Genomic DNA, 16,801 nt, shown 5'->3' on the forward strand with positions numbered 1-16,801 from the left:
TTCATTCAACAGGACAAAACTCAAACATGTTGGAATATTTCGACTTTATTTCAGACCCTTCATGGTATACTAAGTTTCCAGCATGACACACAGAGAATGTGTGTGTTCAGACTTAAAAACAGTATAAAATCCTAAATCAAAGATCACATTCAGTGTAAGGCTTCAAGCGCGAGGAATTAGAGAGTCACTGTTTATATATGAACATTCGGGTGTCTTTATCTTGGCAGATGTGAAAAAAAGAAAACTTCATAGTGTGCAGAACATATTAAGTGCTGTGACCGAGACAGTAAGGTTCTGTTTAAAACAAGAACGCAACAAACAACAGTTTCCTTGTGTAGGTACTAAAGTAGTACAGTATGTGGAGTACCTATATATGTTCCCTTGGTTTTTAAATGTTGAACTCATTAAAGGCAGAGTCGGCTATTCTGGAGGAAGCCTGTTGACGTTCAACTCAACAGTCAAACAAACACACACCCCTAAAATTCATAGATGTGCACCCTGAAGCAAAGGCACTAACCAGAGAGAGCCAACTGAGACACAGAAAGTAATGTAACTAACATTAACATTAAGTACTGGGTTAGCAAACAGGAGATGACAGTGGTGACCCAGAACCAGCTCTGGACAGTGATACTCATAACACCCCTGCAGCTCATTGTGTGTAATGGTGTAAGGATCTATTTAGATATTTGCCGAATGACTTACTCCACAGTTAAGTAAGGACATTTAAAGACACTGATGAAACATTTTTTAATGTGCAAGCTGACTTTGTTTCATGGGTCTGGATTAGCTCAGTGTTTGTAGCTCAGGCCAAAGAAGGACGTCATTAACCTGTAATCTGAATGGCAGCAATGTATAGCTAAAGACAAAGCACCAAACAGAGGTACTGGGAAAAGAGAAATAATTTTTTTGTGTTTTTGTACTGTATCTATAGAGGGAGCGAGTCCTCGTCAAAAGTGCGTGCCATGTTACTAAAGTAGCCCAGAATGGACAAACCAAACAGTGGATCCAGAGACAGCATTTCACATTTTTACGCTGAAGTGGCGACTGCCTTCAGATCTCCTACATGTCAGAAAGGTTTCATTCTGAAAACATATCATGTTTCAACATATCTGATTAAACAAACACTTGAGCCTCTTGAAATGGTGTCTACAGATAAAGGGGACATGATTTAACATGATTGTAACTGTAGATTTAAATTTTTATTTTAATAGCTGGGTACCATAGGAATATTTATTTGTAATGCCCTTTCATTACTAAAACTAAGGCCTGCAGTCTCTTCCTTGGAGGAATCACAGCTTCTGTTCAGTCATTTCCCATTAGGGGCAAACTTCAGAATTCATGGAGTCAGGATTTGAAATGAAATAGCCTCAATAAAATTCAGACTGGAATCATGAAAATATACATACAAAAAGAACAATTTACACAAGAGAAGCTTATTTACGACTAAAAGAAAAGTTAAGTAGTGGACATTACCTTTCCGTACAGCAGTTGCAGTTTTGCATTGATTTGTGCCGATCTAGCTGTCACTATTAATTCCAGAGGAACAGTGGGTGCATTAACACCCACACATTAGTGCATCTAATATCTATGTGAAGAGATAAAGGGTTGAATTAGCCTGTATTCTTCTCTCTGCTGATGCCCTTAGAGCTGAGACGTGGTGGCCAGGTGGAGCATCTCGTGCATGGAGCTGCTGAAGTTATTGAACAGTGACGCAGCGTCCGTCTGACGGCTGGATTTCCATGCTGAGATGGAGATCACAATCCTAGAGGGAAGAAAGTTTGGATTAAAATACAGCTGCTGAGACAGTATACACAACTGGATGAGTCCTGGAGCAGAATAATGTTTGAATGAATGAATGAATGAATGAATGAATGAATTTTTAAGATCCTCCCCTGTGTTTCTGGGGAGCTTTTACCTCTATGAAAACACGTCCATGTATTCCGCTCACCTGTCATCTCTTATCCGGTAGAAGAAGCCGTAGCCATGGGGCACCATGGGAACCACCGCACCCAGAACAGTAGTGTAGCCCACCAGACTGGATGACAGCACAAAGTTACCCCCACCACCACTGCAGACACAAACACAACTCAGTTACAGACACAGATCTGAAGAGTAGTTTTCAACCTTATGCAAAGTCTTAAGTCTCCTGATAATAATGAATGCTGTTACTCTTCACTGGTACATAAGATAAGATAAGATAAGATAAGATAATACTTTATTGTCTGTTACACAAGGTTACAGAAAATTGTCTTTGACAAGGCTCCAGTCACAAGAAAAACATTCACACAGACATATACAAACAGGACATGGGGTGTTGAGGTATCAGCTGACTGTGGTGTTCATTTTGTGCTGTTCAGTATGGCTATTGCAGAGGGGATGAAGGATTCATTGTAGATGTTTTTACGGGCCAGTGGTACAATAAAACGCCTGCCTGATGGTAGTAGCTGGAAGGAGTGATGGAGGGGGTGGGAGGGATCCTCTGTGATCAGGTTGGCTTTCCTGATCACAGAGCGGCTGTACAGCTCAGATAGGGGGAGATGGGGGGAGCCAGTTATTTTGGCAGCATGATTCACTATGCGTGACAGTCTTGTTTTGTGTTTGATGGTGAGTTGGTTGTACCAGGAAGAGATATTGAAAGTGAGAACTGATTCGATGAGGGAGCGGTAAACCAAGTTTAACACCTCCTTGCTGACCTGAAAAGTTCTGAGTTTCCTGAGCAGGTGGAGACGTTGTTGTGCTTTTTTGTATGTTGTGTCTGTGTGTTGTGAAAAGGACAGGGAAGTGTCTATTTCTGTGCCCAGGTACCTGAATACTTGCACTTGTTCCACTGGCTGACCCTGGATGCTAATTGGCTGAAACAGAGATGATGCCTTGTCTCTGCCCCCACAGCATAGTTCTTTTGTTTTTGCGATGTTGAGCTCCAAGGAGAGCTCAACAAAAGTTTGAGATAGGTTATGTACTACCTGCTGGTAGCAAGTTAGGGCATCAATATTGGGCAGGAATACATTAATGTCATGTAAACCTCTCTCTGTGAGTCTAAATTCAAAAGATAGATACTTTATTAATCCCAAACTGGGAAATTTTACTGTTGTAGCAGCAATGTACAGTCACTCAGTATACAATACATAATCTACAACAACAGAAAAATCTAGGGTCAAATTAAGGTCAAGTAAAGGTGTAAATGTGAGGAAACTTAGGAGCAGACATGTAGTTTTTCAAACATATCATGGACTGTCTAGAAATAAAATGCAATAGACACACTGTTTCCATTAAGTAAATTAGCTTCACAGACAGCACCTCCTTGAGTAGAGGGGATCCATGTACAGTTCTGGAGTGGGACGTCCCTCCTCTTTAGCGATGAGATACAACCCAAGAAGATGGCGGTCAAAACCTGGAAATGATGACACAAAATATATCACACACACATTCAGCAGCTTTCACAGACATTTTAGACTGAACCTACTTTCACAAATACAGGCTTTCGCTATAGTTTATCAAATCACCAGTAGTTTTTTTTTTTTTTTTTTTTTTACATGAATTGAGTAAATGAGGACTTTTTTCCAAGTGTAAAAATATAATTTCATTTGATGACCTGTCAACTATTACACTGCTCAGCCGTCTAACCTTGTATTGAATATATACTGTATATATTTTACAGGGAATATGTAACGAACTGGAAAATAACTGATCACAATTCATTCCCAGTATGCTACAGCAACACCATTTTTGCAACCACAAATTATGTACCATGTTTTCCCCTTTTTTTCATTAATGATGCATCTGAATGTAACAGTATGAATCTTTCTGGATGCACAAAATAGCAGTTAACTATCACTTATGGAGAGCCTTGTTGAAAGCTGAAGGCTCATAACTGTGGTAATCCACCATCTCTACTGTATTGCATTGTGGGACATTTATACCAGCAGTGTCCAGTGCTTTCATACGGCAACATTTCCCCTAAATAGTATGCACTTCACATGCTGTTGGTTTCATACTAAGGTTACGGACATGATAAAAACACTCACTTATGTTTTAGCATAATGTTTTTAAGTATGAACCTTCACTCAACCGTGTTTTTAAGTTTGAAAAAAGTCTTAATTTACCCAGAATTCAAGGATTATATAACGTTGTGCATCAGATAAACTGAAGTCTGACTATTCCATCGAAGCAACATGTAAACATACAAACAGTGAAAAGAAAGTATTCAAACACCGGCTGCTAATTTCAGCTGAACTTTCTGTTGCTATAGTAGCCAGCGCTGGCATTGGTCCATAGTACTCTAACCGACACTGTTATATCTTAGTGTTGAATACGCAAAGGTAGGTACACAGATCTTCACTGCAAAGCTGACTAATCTCAATTTCATTAATGTCTTCCTGCCAAGTGAGCAAACATTCAGCCATTTCCTTGGCTGAAGCACTAGAATGAAATAGTGAGAGCATATCTGTTTAGAAAAGGTTGCACAACTACTCAACAGTGACAGACAGGAATTTCAATTTCCATTGCATGAATGTTATAAATAAAATAACCTTTTCCCTCCTGAGCTTCAGCCATCAGTGTGTTGTGTTTACTGAAGGCCTGCAGCATGGCTTTCCTCTTGGAGCTAACCTGAGGGAAAACAATTATGTACCATGTTAAATTTGGCAAAACAACTTCTAGAAGTTTCTACGGCAGAGGTTTTCACACATAAGCACATTTACATCACAAGTGGGGTCCGTCATGGCTTTACACCAGTTCATAGCGTCCTGGGTGCATGGTCGCATTGTCTCAGTCCTGCCATGATAGAACTTGCGCGTCATTGCTGTCTCGTAACAACTTCCTGGCCTGGGAGAGTGAAAATAGACATTGAGGGTCATTCATTTCACTAGCATCAACAAATACAAGAGTGAGTAGATCTTTAATCAGTGCATACTTTTTGTGCAGTTTGTAGTAGGCTAACTGCATCGCCAGCTGAACAAATGTGTCCGGGTGCAGCTTCCTCTGTTTAATGGCCACTTTTCCAAATGCTGTGAAGGCGTAACACACAAGCTGGAGGTCCCGTATCTGTAAATCCAAAAACACAGCTGTGACTACTGTATGTATAATACATTTTTCATGAGGCTTTTTGTAGTCTAGGGTGATATTTCACATTGGCTTACCGACTCCATGTACTGCTGTTTAGCGTGGCTAATATCACTGCAGACTTTTTCATCCACAGTAAACACCAGCTCTTCAGGAAGGGGCATTGGTCTGACTGCTTCTGAGCCCTAAAAAGATCGGTGTACATCAGTGTGTGAAATGTGAAAGGAAACAGGTAGTAGAGCTATCTCTATTCATTTACAGAATCAATGAATAGTCAGTATTTACCTTCCATTTGCCTTCAGTAGCTTTGAGTTGCTGGTCCATATACCAGCACAAAGACACCAGTACCATGGCATCATAAGGTGCATGCTGCAAAACAACCAGAGTTTTTAATCAAGTTTTTATCCCTCGTAAATATATATCTTTGATTTGATTCGTTTTTTTTTTTTTTTAGTCAGGATTTATCCAAGACACCAAGAGGAGCATGATGACCTTCAATCTAAAAATAAGGCACACAAACTCACATCACAAGTGGATCCAAAGGTCCCGTCTGAGAACACAATTGAATTGTATGATTTGTCACCCCAGCGGATGGTTGGGTCGCCTGTAAGGGCTTCCATAGTCATCTGCATTCAAAACGTGAAAAAGCTCACAAAATCAGACACACAGCTCTTCTCTGGTGGCTACAGCGTGATTCATAAATAATTCAGATGTGTCTGCCCCATACATTTGTGTAGTTCTCTGGAGTAGAGTAGGGTTTTGTGCCATCTAGGGATATGACGAAGAGGCTGCTCTGAATTGTCTCCAGGATCGTCTTATTGTGTGGATCGATACTTATTAGATGCTCCCTGGCCTGCAAAGGAAAGGAAACAGAGCTGATCCATTACCAGATGTGCTTTGGTAATATGAGAACTTAATGACAAACATGTACCACTGTCCATTTTAAATCTCCAAATGTGAGTATTCTTACCTTCGCCCAGCGGGTCCTCTCCTCTGTGGTGAGAGCGGACACTCCCTCTCCCTCTGGTTCTCTGTCACAGCGCTCTTTCACATAGCTCAGTTGCCTACACAGGTTAACACACAAACACATGAATCTTCAGCGCATCTAATTCTGCAGGGCTAACCAAATTAGACACCAGGATGAGTGGGGGAATGGATGGATCGGCTGATCAGTGTCTTGGCAACAACAGTGAGCTATAAACTGCAGCTAGCAGCCGTCGACATGTTTACAGATGGTTCTGCATGAAACTCCACAAACAACAGCCTGAAACCACTCTAATGTGGTAATCTCAAACTCAGATATATCCCACATTACTGCCTACAGAAGACAACAGAAAATATTGTTATAAATTATACTAAATAACCCAAACTGCCCGTGGAAACAGGAACAAGGACCGCTACCACAGATTTACAATTGTTTGTGTAAAGTTGCATAAAATAGAGGACACTTACAAAACGGTGTACTTTTCAATTATATGTAAGGTACAGTATTAATATTAGTTCTGCATTGGTATGCAAACACAAGCTTGGACCTGAAAAGGACAGACTCATGCCTTTCTTAAAATGATACATGTAAATGTCTGCGAGGGCTTTGAGTCACCGTAGCTCATAGAGGCCCTCAGAGCCAACAACCAATCTTCAAACTGTGCTGTGAGGCCCTGTGCATCCAACTACCTGGAGAAGGTGGCAGATGGCAGACAGCTCTCTAGGACACATTGTACAACTACATTATACTCCCAGACTGCACATGTATGAAAGAAACGGGCAGTGGAAAATCTCCAAACGTCACTTGTGTTAATTGCTTGCACGTATCTTTAGAGAAGCATAAATTCTGATTCAGTGTACCTTCAGCCTTCTGCAGACTAATAACAGATTTTATGTTCTGTTCAGAATCTGAATCAAAAATATTTAACAGACACCCCGGGGGACATTCGGCTTTCTGTGTTTTTTCTGCAGTAAAATAATATGACCCGCCTGTCAGTCACTGTGAATCCCTGCTACTGCCATAGATTTAAATCAGGTGTTTTTCTTTAACAATGTAAGTGTATTATTTCTACATCTAGTATTATAGGACAGTTGCCATGATGTGTCTCATGAATAATTTGCTTGAAATATTTCCTCCATCTTTATGTAAATTCCTCTGTCTTGCTCTCTCCCCCTCTGATTTGAAGACATAGAAACGAAAACACAGGGCACCACGCTCTCTAAATGGAAAAATTCCCAGGATAAGAAGTTTGTTGTTTCTTGGGTACTAGGTTTCAAATATGGGTCTTATTTTTTGGGGTTTTGTGTGTATGCGTATGTTACCGCTACCTGAGAAGTTCTGGAGGAGTGAGGATTTGTCCGTCACAAAGTGCATCAAATGTGAATATCCGTCCACGACACATCACTACCAAGTGGGAGGGGCAGGGACCCTCACGCTCTGCGACATGGCACAAAATGCACATTACACAATGGTGATTTGCAAGATGAGAAAATGGGTCAAAGTCCTTCAGGTTTGTGTGAAGGCTTGAGATAAGAATAAAGATTATTCTACCTGTCTTGAAGTAGTTATGAATGGTGTCCTTCTTTACTCCAGGTACTCTGCTAGTGCAGAAAAGCATTCTGAACTGGTCCATATCCAAGGCAGTTTTACCAGCTTTCTGGGGAGCCAGTCTCTCCCTAAAATATGCAAAATACACATATAAGTGTTATCATGTCAACCTGTACTTAATACACCAAAAGACTACAGCTTGAAGAAATAAGTGTGAACGTGTCTTACGTGTGGATCATGTTCCAGTATTGTAGGGTGTGCCATGTGCTAATACTGGCCCTGTGCAGATGAGTTCCCTCTGCAGGCGGCCAGCAGTGCTCCAGATATGGTGCCGGCCCAGCAAAGTTCACATTCAGCTGAGAGGGGATACGGAGCTCCAGATACGCCGCATCTAACCACCAGTCTTCCAGCTGGAGGATAAAAAAGAAAAATAGTCCACTCATCAAAACATCCATGTTGAAGACCAAAACAAGACATTTACAGCTCAATTACACACCCAGTTCTTCTTTGTTTTGGCTCTTTGCAGTAGTTTCTGGTGCAGATCTTTGCCTGCACCCTCTTGGAATTTTCTCACAATGTCCGCTGTAGCTTTAAATTCTTCCTCAGATGCAAATGGACGAACTGGAGCACAGTGAACAAAATACAAAATTAGTCAGTCCATCGGGAAAACGAACAGACGAATGGGCTTTGTAAAAACTGATCATCTTCTGTTGATTCAGCTCTCATAAAATGTTTAAAATACTTGCAGTACCAGTCAAAGGTTTGGACACACCTACACCTCTAAATGGTAAAATTAATGTTTTTAGACTGATCAAAGTATCCACCGTCTGTCTTGACACAGCTATGCAAACTATTAGCAAAATCTTAACCACGCCTCCTTCAGCCATCTGCCAAATTCATCTACTTCTCCACCATGACCAGTGTCTAGACTCTAGACTAAAGGATCCTGCCCATATCTACCTTCACAGATTGTGATTCAGCCCTACAACACTGTCACTCTTCGGACTCTTAACTGCCAAACTAGAAACTGCACGTATGAAAGAAACGGACGGTGGAAAATCTCCAAACTTCAGACATACTGAGTTTGGCATAATAGAAATCAAGAATAGTTGTACCAATGACAGAAACGTTCCAACGAGCTAGTGTATGCTAACGAATCACTTTTATCTGCGGTGTTATTTCATTTTCTAAAACTTGTAAGAACCTATATTGTTCTAACCTGTAACTTTCAACTGACCAGTAAACAGGAAACAGTTCAAAGGCAAAGGTACAGGGTTTGAGGAAATAAAGGGCAAAATAACAAGTTAACAAGTAAATTTCATTAAAGGAAGTTCAAATATTTGTAAAGAATTGTCTTTATTGCCACATGTGTTCACACATATGAGGAATATGTTGTGGTGGTTAGTACGATACACATGCACATAAGTCTGAACAATAAGGAAATACACTAAAAATATAATATAGTATTTGGATGAGTATTACAATTTAAATTTTCCTAATTAAATTAAGCAAATATTTAAAGTTTACACATCAAATATTTACAAATCCCGACATTAACAGTAACACAGAGAGAGCTGACATCCTACCTGCATCCAGGTACTTGGAAAGACTACTTTCTAAAGATGGGACAGGCAGGGGCGGCAGGCTGCTTTGGTACTGGAAGGTCGGTTCTGGTGGAGTTTCTGACAAATGATTAGCCATCTCGTCTCCCTGCAACAAATAAACGTTACACTGATATGAAGCGGAGGCTGACCTCGCTTTATACAACAGACAGAACAGAGTATGGCTCAACTGCAACTCACAGCATCTTAAGTTCAAGGAACTCCTCCTTGCTCCTCACAACTGATACATTTCTTGACCTAAATCAGATGTTTCATATTATGTACTGGGATCAGCCACAACATTAAAACCACTGAAGAATAACATTGATCATCTTGTCACAAAAAAAAAAATTCTGCTGGGAAACCTTTTATCCTAGCATTCACGTGGATGTTACTTAGATGCATAAACACTTTTTAGGTGGCTAGGCACCCCCAAACCATAGCAACAACACACCCCGACATCTGTAGCCATCCCCTGCAGGACAATGTGGTGTGATATAACAGATAAATTCCTCAGTAGCCTAAGGCGTTGAGCCGGCCTCCAACATCGCAGATCCCAAACTGACTGAGTATCTGCAAGATGTGCTGCAACAAGCAAAGCAGGTGGTTTTAATGTTGTGGCTGATTAGTGTATGCAACAAATGTAAAGCCCATTGACTAAATGCAGCTACTATTGCTTTAAATCCACGGTTTTATCGAGAACAATGAGGCTATTATACTTTTGAGAAACCTATAATTCCCTTTGCTGTTCCAATAACTCGAGTGTAAGGATTTTATTCTTGTTTTACATTCTTGTAATCTATTCTGGTTTCGCATGACAGTTTGCACAAAACAAGGTCAACACTCATCACTGAGATACTATGGATAATCTGTTCCCACATGACCAATTTATAGCTATATCTCTGCAAATACAGTTTAAACACATCATATAATCCACTCATATTTTTGCTGCAGCCTTCGCTGTGCATATCTGAATCGCAGTGCAAACACATTCATATCGAGCTGTTTATTCTGTAGATAATGATTACTACTAGCATGTGGTCCTGCTGCACCTACTGTATATACCTTAGTGTATTCATGACATTGGGTTCATACTGTTTATATCTTAGTATACTGATATATGCTCCTTACTGGTTAGTTATATACATATACATATGCATATGACTGTTTTTTGATGCCAGAATACTTTGTACAATGACAATAAAGTTCAATCTAATCTGATGTATTAATTAACAGTAGCTTAAAATGCAACTAACAGCAGTTAAATCGTAAACTTTAAACACTTCCGGTTAGGAAGTTTCTTGGCTGATCGCAGACGCAGGAGCAGGTGAACACATTAGATATTTGCCGTTTACAGTTTGTTTGTCAAGGAACCAAAATGTATTTTTCCACCATTCTCAATGTGTCCCACATGGTAATTGTCTTACTTATTAGATTTATTAGATTTAAAATGCCCCTCTACTGTGTTTCTATTTGTTGCGAACCTGTCTCGTATCATAAACTTCTCTGACTCGATAAATTCCGTTAATATAACTCGGCTGTCATCGCCCAATTTAGCAGAAATAAAGACTATTAAACTGTCTCCCATGCTCCGTCACATAAAAACATACACGTGTATAACGCACCTGTTTGTTGTTTATCCTAACGGTTTCCAAGTGTTTCCAACCCAGCAGCTCCTTCAATCCGCGGCTAATGGCTAATGCTAAATCAACAACAATGTTTGCAGCTAGTTAGCAAAGTGCACCATAAGACTTCAATGCTGGCTCTGGTAGCTCGCCTTCTTCGGCATATGTGGACCTGAACTTACTGCATCCGCGCCCAGCAGAAATATTGAGGTGTTGGTTTCTTGTTTCAACTCGATGTTGTCAGTAGGAGGACCGCACTCCTCACCTTTACCCCACTGAACCACTGTCCCAGCGCCAGCCTGGAAACCACCGCTGCGCATGCGTGGATTTGACCCAATTGTTTGTTTTTTTTTCTTTCAGTAAAACACTGACAACGGATTAATATACAATCTATAAATAGAAAAAGTTAAAAGAAAAAGCATAGAAATAAGACTTAAAATAAACACCAATAAGTATTAAAGATAATAGAAGAATAGTAAGAATCCTAAACTGACAAACAGATTCAAAGGTCAGTGACACAGCAGATATTTATCACCAGCAGAGCCAGATAATTCTTGCAGATCACTGGTATCAGCACCAGTCTTGTTACTTTTTTAATGTTAAATGAAGCTAATGAATCTAATATGGTTCCTGCATTATTAATAGATTATCAATACTTCCAAAAATGTATTTTAATTAACACCAACATACACCATTTCCTTTTCACAGTGCAACTATTGCATCTTTAAGGAAGAGTGAGCCGACGTGTTATGGATCCATGCTTTTGCCATTTATCCTAGTGAGTCTCAATACTTATAGCCAAACATATGTGTACTGTCCGTGCTCCATCTACGTGTTTTGTCTCACTCTGATTTGCATATATTTGAATCAGGTGTGTCATAAAAATAAAATACACACTCATATTCCTGTATGTCAACCAAAACGGGCTTTGACTGCTGTATTTGTCCTCCAACTTTGATGTATTCATGTAAAGTCTTCCCCTGGGACGAAGACTTGAGGCTTTTGTCAGTCTCTGAACATCTATGTCACAATGTACTGATACAAACAATGCACTTTCACATGGTCAACACCAGATGTCTCCAGATGTCTCCTTTCACAGCTGAGGCTGAAGCAAATTGATCTTCTCATGCATTCTGAACCTTCAAACATGTATGTGCGTTAAGTTGACACAAAACTGGAGCTGAAAATCTTTTTCACACTACAGAATAACATATGCAAAGAAAAGTCGATATGCGCCCAATAAATAAAAACACAAGTAACACAAATTTTAATTTTCAAATTTTTATTTGTCTTGATTCGATTCAAGCTACAAATCAGTATTGTATGCAACATATATCACATTAGTAAATAGTTAAGTTAGTATTTTTAACATTAAAGGCTGCATTGAAGTTGTACAGTTGCACAACTTAACAGTACTAAATAAAAAAAAATAAAAAAACATATCAAGAATATGAGAAGGAAATCACATATTGTTCTGCATAATCATGTCCTCTGAAAGCAGAGGGCTATCCGTTACATAAAAGGAGCTTAGTTTTAGTAACTGAATTAGTAGTCTGTTTGTGCATTAGTTCTGCCTCTTCAGTTTATTGCTGATCTCACATCCCGTATTTGGCGATGACTTCCTTGGCTTGTGTAATGTAGGCTGACATCGCATCGTCCTTGGACATTCCTGAAAAATTGCAGAAACAGATGTAATACTGTGTAAAAAAAAAAAAAAAAAAAAAAGTCTAAGCTGACATCTAAGCTGGTATCTTTGTTCATTTCACAATAACTCAGTAAGAAGCAGATATCAAGTAACCATCGTTATCTGCCGTTTTACACCTACACACATTTAGAACTTGTTACCTTTCCTTGAGTCCCAGGCGTCCCACTTGGCTTTTCCTTTTGCATCCAGCATTCCCGGTCTATCTACATTTGTGGAAGCACACACAGAAGTATTGTGAATTTAGGGAAAAAACACTCCACTGAATAGATCCTGTTTATCTGCAGCAACGCGTACCAATATTAATGTCTCCAACGATTGTCTGTTTATAAAGGCCATACAGGACCAGCAGCTCTTCGTCTGTCGGCCTTGTCTTCACCTTCTTCACATCCTCTGCCACTTTCTCAAATTCTGCCTGCAGGTGAAGAGATGGTCAGAAAAGTAGCCATTAAACTTGTTCAGGGAAATCTACTGTATATATGATCCTCTTTTTTAGCAAGTCTGGCAGACAAATCAGTACAATTTTCAGCCGGAATGTAAAGTTACATAATATGTGAATATTAATTAGTTACAGAGGACACTGAATGAGTAATTTGTGCGTAGTATTCCAGCCACGGGGCAGAGTCTGGGAAACCGCCTGTTTCACAAGTTGCAGATAAACAATGGGCTGTTATTCAAGACTCTAGTGCTTTTGTGCCCACTTGAATAATCTGCTTTACAAAGGATCTGGGGCATTGCAGAACAGATAATAATCGACCACAAGAAACCTTTTTAGGATATCCATAAAACTCTAAACCCATAAACTATCTGTGTATTAATCCACATGTCCCTGAAACCTTTTTATATTCTGCAAAGATTCATTTTTACACATTAAAATGATAAGTCAAAAACTATTCATCTAAATGAATTTAGAGGCAGATGCAATATTTTTTGTTGTCTTCTTTGTTGTCAACTTGCTGTCACATAGTTTAACTATGAGTACAGCATCAGGACCATAGAACCAGATGATGTGCAGTTTATGCTCAAACTCGCTTTTCTTACATCATGCCCATCACACACTGTTAAAGATGGATGACATCTCTTACAGTAGGCGTGGACGCAGCATCGCCACAACCGCTATTCATTTCACGGCTACGGCGAGGCTTCGTAAGAACAACCAAAAACGAAAACCAAAGCAGGGTTTTGTTTTACCTGTGGAGACATGTTCGCAGGTGCAGGATCGCGGTGTGGACCGAAGCGTTTGTTCCAGAGCGGGTTTGTGCAGCTGTAATTGCGGCACAGCTGATCGATGCAATATTGTGAGCCAAGGAGAGGCCTGCAGAGGAGGGAGCTGCAGAGGAGCTGATTGGCTGGATGTGAGCTGTCACTCGCTGCGACACACACACACACACACAAGCACACACAAGCACACAGGCACAAACACGGGATTACTCACAAAAAGGCGTTTAGTATAATTAATATTTACAGTTACAAACAACCAAACTGTATCACCGTATCGCCCATTTTAATTGCATTACTCTACATTCTTTACTTGAGCAAAATTAGAAATTGTATTTGAAATATATTTTTTTCTTTTAATCTTCAGTCTTCCTTGATTGGATAAAATACATCTATATCTACTACAAGTATATTATACGAATACTGGATCCATCTTCTCAAAGTTTATGTCTGGATCACAATTAGCGACTATTTATTTTTTTTGTTTTAATCGTCGTTTTAATCTAACGGAGTCATACATGTCGTGGCGGCGCTTTAGCGCAGGTCGGCGCTGTTGGCCTTTTTTTAAATAAAGTTATTTAAATTCAAACAAAAATGGCGGCGCCCTGTGGCTCCCACCGTGCCTTTTCGCTGGAAAGTTAAGGCAGAAAAACTTCTAAAATCAACGGAAATAGCCTTCTCTGAATAAAATTTCAGGTAAAGTTACGATAACTAAAAGTCTCTCTTGTTTGTCCGGCAAGGTTGTTGTCAAAATGTTTAAAGAGACGTGCGAATAGACGAGCAGAGTTTGAATTTCAGATCAGGGACGGTAAATACATGTCTGCTGTCCCATTATAAACACATAACTCGTGTTTTTATTCCTCAGACTTTTCAGAGTACTCTTCTGGTTTACATATAAGCCTCAAAAGTCTCCATAAACTTATTATTATTGTTGTAATTTGTGTGTTAAAACGATATATTGGCAGTTTTTGGACATAAACACCTTGCTTACATAAACATTTTTATAATTTGATTGTGCTCATTGTTTGTCTCAGTGTGTATTTGTTGTTCCCTCCCTATTTTTTCAGTTCCTTTTACTTAAGTTTAATTGAAATATCCTTCAGATATGTTCATATGTTATGAGTCAGTTACTCTCTGATGGACAGAAAGTTCCTGGATCATTCCTAAAGAAATGTCTCTTGTTAACTTCAGCTTCTCTTGTTGTAATTTCAGATGCGTCATGGCGACTCCAGGAAAGCCAACTAAGAAGGAAATAAAAAAGCACATTCCCACCAAGACGTGCTTCACCTCACCCTTCACCCCAATATGGAGCCCACTTCCCCAAGAAGACATGCATTTCATCCTGAAGACTCTGATGGACAAACTGATCTCCACAGGCCTCGAGAAGAAGGAGGTTAAAGTGTTTCGCCCCTGGAGGAAAAAGAAAGAGCAGAAACCTGCTTCCCCGTCAGAACCTGTTCCTCAAGTGAGCCGGGACGAACCAGGGCGTGAGCCGGTCAAAAACGGCTGGACAGATGTGGCAGCCAGACATCAGCTGGCCATTGGCATCAACGAGGTCACCAAGGCCCTGGAGAGGAATGAGCTCAAGCTGCTGCTCGTGTGCAAGTCTGTGAAACCAAAACACATGACGAATCACCTGATAGCTCTGAGCGCGACGAGAGGTGTGCCAGCCTGCCAGGTGCCTCGTCTGAGCCAGAGTCTGTCGGAGCCGCTGGGGCTGAAAAGTGTCCTCGCACTGGGATTCAGACAGTGTTCCTCCAAAGGTGATGAGGTGTTCGCAGACACTGTCGATGCCATTAAACCCAGAGTGCCTTCACTCGATGTTGCATGGCTACAAGGTGCGGCGCCTGGAGTGACACCTCAAGGTCCTGCTGGCGTAGAGGAGGAAGAGGAGATGGAGGAAGAAGCCGGGGAGGCGAGAGGCCAAAAACGGAAACTGGAGAGTGAATGTGAGGAGGTCACAGAGGTCACAGAGTCTCCCTCCTCCGTCACTCTGCAGCCTCTCAAAGTAAAGAAAATTGTTGCCAACCCTGCAAAGAAAAGAAAAACAAAGCCTAAGAAAAAAACTGTCAAATGAAACAGAGACTCTGGTTTGATCATTAAAGGACCATTCCTGTGTTCTACCAACTTTTAGAAAAACACGCTGTTACTACATGTGACGCTTCATCATCTCTTTTGGCCTCCATGGAGACAGATGAGTAAGTTTTCCTGCTCTGAATTATTTACTTTTGGATTTTTGGAAGCCAAAAGAGAAAAAAAAAAAAGTTTTGGGGACATTTTTGTCTTTCATCTTTTAATCCCAACATTGTTTTGCTGTTGAACTTTGTTGCCATAGCTTTTGGTTTACATGTATACAATACACGTTTTGAAGAAATGACACCTGCTGAAGATTTCTAACCCAGAACCAGAACCAATATTGGTTGTGAGGATCCTTTCAGTACAGCGGAGACATGTTCAACGTGGGACATTTAAACAGAAGTAGTTATTTTTCCTTCCAACAAACACCCTGAACACTTCTATCAGTGCACTCTGGTACAGAAATCTTCTTTTACAAAGCCACATTTTTAGTCAGAAAGATGCTAATTCCACTTTATTATTAGGGTGGAAAAAATATTAAGAATTCATTTCAGTATGATCAAGGACAACACAACCTCCAGATGTTATGTGTACGTTGAGATATTAGCACACATTTCAGGGCAGGGCAGGCTGTATTGTCCTGCTGGGGATGACTGCTGCCACCAGGGGGCGTCTTGGCTGTGTAGAGGAGGTGCCTAGTCATCAATTTAGGTGGGTGGTAGTCCAATTAACATCCGCATGACTCCCAGGACTACATTTCCCAGCAGAACCTTGTATTGTAATGAGATGATCAATGTTATTCACTTGCCCTACCAGTGGTTTTAGTGTCGTGGCTGATCGGTTTACGTTTACAGACGATCCAAAACAGAACAAACGCTTTAATGGACCTTTTCATTGAAGATGTTGACATGTTGCAAGAGGAAAAATAAAGGTGTTCATACGAACATTAGACTCCTGTTGTTGTTGTTCTGTCTGCTGGAAAAAA

At 40.3% G+C, this 16,801-nt stretch overlaps 3 protein-coding genes across 3 annotated transcripts; 1 reads left to right on the forward strand and 2 right to left on the reverse strand.

The window, feature by feature from the left end:
• Nucleotides 1-27: 27 nt before the first annotated feature.
• Nucleotides 28-11,110, reverse strand: crot (carnitine O-octanoyltransferase). Its single transcript, XM_084556350.1, has 18 exons — nucleotides 11,003-11,110; nucleotides 10,821-10,897; nucleotides 9,181-9,304; nucleotides 8,091-8,215; nucleotides 7,823-8,004; nucleotides 7,598-7,722; nucleotides 7,375-7,483; nucleotides 6,032-6,125; nucleotides 5,789-5,914; nucleotides 5,586-5,687; nucleotides 5,347-5,430; nucleotides 5,139-5,246; nucleotides 4,913-5,043; nucleotides 4,701-4,824; nucleotides 4,530-4,608; nucleotides 3,298-3,391; nucleotides 1,949-2,068; nucleotides 28-1,762 (listed from the first exon to the last, which is right to left on the reverse strand). The coding sequence occupies exons 3-18, from the start codon at nucleotides 9,293-9,295 to the stop codon at nucleotides 1,642-1,644; spliced, it is 1,839 nt and encodes a 612-aa protein (XP_084412476.1). The 5' UTR covers nucleotides 9,296-9,304; nucleotides 10,821-10,897; nucleotides 11,003-11,110; the 3' UTR covers nucleotides 28-1,641.
• A 236-nt stretch (nucleotides 11,111-11,346) lies between these two features.
• acbd7 (acyl-CoA binding domain containing 7) lies at nucleotides 11,347-13,834 on the reverse strand. The gene is made up of 4 exons (XM_084557075.1): nucleotides 13,714-13,834; nucleotides 12,820-12,937; nucleotides 12,666-12,728; nucleotides 11,347-12,489 (listed from the first exon to the last, which is right to left on the reverse strand). The coding sequence occupies exons 1-4, from the start codon at nucleotides 13,723-13,725 to the stop codon at nucleotides 12,416-12,418; spliced, it is 267 nt and encodes an 88-aa protein (XP_084413201.1). The 5' UTR covers nucleotides 13,726-13,834; the 3' UTR covers nucleotides 11,347-12,415.
• Nucleotides 13,835-14,340: 506 nt separating this feature from the next.
• On the forward strand, nucleotides 14,341-16,709 carry rpp38 (ribonuclease P/MRP 38 subunit). Its single transcript, XM_084557074.1, has 2 exons — nucleotides 14,341-14,436; nucleotides 14,953-16,709. The coding sequence occupies exon 2, from the start codon at nucleotides 14,960-14,962 to the stop codon at nucleotides 15,815-15,817; it is 858 nt and encodes a 285-aa protein (XP_084413200.1). The 5' UTR covers nucleotides 14,341-14,436; nucleotides 14,953-14,959; the 3' UTR covers nucleotides 15,818-16,709.
• Nucleotides 16,710-16,801: the final 92 nt, after the last annotated feature.

This window comes from Chelon labrosus, assembly GCF_963514085.1.
Source record: "Chelon labrosus genome assembly, chromosome: 12".
Lineage (NCBI taxonomy): Eukaryota > Metazoa > Chordata > Actinopteri > Mugiliformes > Mugilidae > Chelon > Chelon labrosus.